Here is a 2,002-nt window from a genome sequence, read left to right as displayed (position 1 = left end):
GGAATGAAAAGTGAGTATTGTGTACGTGTTAACTGATACTGGAAGGAAATTCCATGTGTATCATATTCTAACTGAAGTGGATAGTGTAGTGTCTGATCTTTGGATCTTCATTACAAGATCTCGTGGTTTATTTAAGGAGTGTCTGCTAAGTGTGTCGTATTGCGACACTCCGCAACAGATTGGATATATACAAAATATTGGAAATATTTCAAACAATTTGGTTGGAATGATGGATATGTTGCGTTTCGCAGCGATTTTTGTATGTTTGGTTCCCATGGCAATTGCTGCCAAAAGCGTTGCCAAAATCGCCGTTTTATTACCAGCGGATGAACGGCACATGTTCTCCATCAAACGAGTGGCACCCGGATTGGAAGTCGCAAAAGACAGCCTTAACAAAACAGGAATCTTGACAAGCACCGAACTCACCATCCAGTATGGTGATTCCAAATGTTCTAACGCTGAAGGGATGAACCAAGCCGTGACGTTCTACGCAGACAAGAACGTCGACGTCTTCTTCGGACCATGCTGCGACTACGCCGCTGCGCCCGTTGCTAGGCAGGTGGCATACTGGAACACGCCGTTGCTAACAGCCGGTGCCATGGCCAAGGATTTCGGCACAAAGGCCAAGAAGGAGTTTTCAGTGTTAACCCGTGTTGGTGCTAATTTCAATTCTCTTGGAGATTACTTGATAAAGGTGTTTCACTACTTTGACTGGAGTCGTATAATGCTTCTGTATAACCCTAATGGCCGAGAAAATGTCATGCACCGATTCTGCCACATTGCTACGGATGGTGTTCACTTTGCGCTGAGAACTTCAAAGAACTTTACCCACACGTTCCACAAGTTCCACAAGATTGAAGAAATCATTGACAGTCTTCCGGAAAAGCTTGGCAGGGACTATGGAGGTAAGGCGTATGTTCTTCTCTCCATGTCAAGTTTGACCTTCTTTCTCATTGTCTCTGAACTTTACATTTTGACATATATGTCACACACACAACAATATCGCAGTGTGCGAAATAACCACTGGCCCGATAGCCTGTGGCTAGTTACAATCCAGTCGGGCCAGTAAATCTTCACAGTCTCTGGCCCCACTGGCTAGTGAATTTCTATGGGGTCATTTTTTTAAATATATCGCTCTCTCCGACTAGTTAAGTTAAAATACACTTTTCAATCATGCAAGATTATGACCTGATAAAATAATGGTATTTTACCATTTTGTAATCTTTTGCTTAGTTTCCACATTCAACTTTTGGGCTAGCGAAATTTTGTTTTGGGCTCGTAACTTTCAGGCATAGCTTGCCTGACTGGCTAGCCAAATCTGGAAACTACTTCACACACTGCAATATCGTCTACACTTTTCTTTCAGAGATGCACTCACACAGCATGAAGTGAAACTGAATATATGTGTATTTTCTATGATGTATTTCATGTGAAAGTTTTCTTCCAGTGCAGATCAACAAGAACAATACCACCTGTGTCACACTCTTGTGCCATACCAGATGACATCTTGAAGTTTGGTGGGCGATGCGTTTGAGATCTGTTTGAACATTTTCTTCACTTGGGACACAACGATGTAAATTAGTCGCGGTAAATGGCACATGTTAATATGTTGAATATTACTGGTACGAGGCGTACCAGAACACGCGGTATTATGGCGACTATTGAATATATCGGCTATAGGCATGCAGTTTATCACGTTATTGCAATTTGTTTTAAATTTATCAAATGAATAATGAAGAATATATCTATTATAATTTGCATATTAGTAGTTCCACGTGAATTGCAACTATGTTTGCAAACTACCATACCTGCCGAAAGACTTTTATATGAAGTGCAACTATTGTTGCAATTTAGAATACCTGTTGGAAACGTTTCATATGAAAATCAACTATTGTTGCAAATTAGAATACCTGTTTGATACGTTTCATATAAAGTGCAACGATTGTTGCAAATTAGAATATCTGCCGAAAGACTTTTATATGAAGTGCAACTATTGTTGCAA

General features: G+C 40.4%; 1 protein-coding gene across 1 annotated transcript; it reads left to right on the top strand.

Moving 5' to 3' along the window:
• Window positions 1–274: 274 nt before the first annotated feature.
• LOC124272377 (atrial natriuretic peptide receptor 3-like) lies at window positions 275–1,503 on the top strand. The gene is made up of 2 exons (XM_046707547.1): window positions 275–905; window positions 1,448–1,503. The coding sequence occupies exons 1-2, from the start codon at window positions 275–277 to the stop codon at window positions 1,501–1,503; spliced, it is 687 nt and encodes a 228-aa protein (XP_046563503.1).
• Window positions 1,504–2,002: the final 499 nt, after the last annotated feature.

The sequence above is a fragment of the Haliotis rubra genome, unplaced genomic scaffold (assembly GCF_003918875.1).
Source record: "Haliotis rubra isolate DU_JTF1 unplaced genomic scaffold, ASM391887v1 Scf1692, whole genome shotgun sequence".
NCBI lineage: Eukaryota > Metazoa > Mollusca > Gastropoda > Lepetellida > Haliotidae > Haliotis > Haliotis rubra.
This window is presented reverse-complemented; position numbering and strand designations above follow the sequence as displayed.

Coding starts and splice junctions, on each gene's coding strand:
- LOC124272377 (XM_046707547.1), top strand. CDS start 275: ATGGCAATTGCTGCCAAAAGCGTTGCCAAAATCGCCGTTTTATTACCA. Junction 906..1,447: donor GCTTGGCAGGGACTATGGAG/GTAAGGCGTATG, acceptor GTTTTCTTCCAG/TGCAGATCAACAAGAACAAT.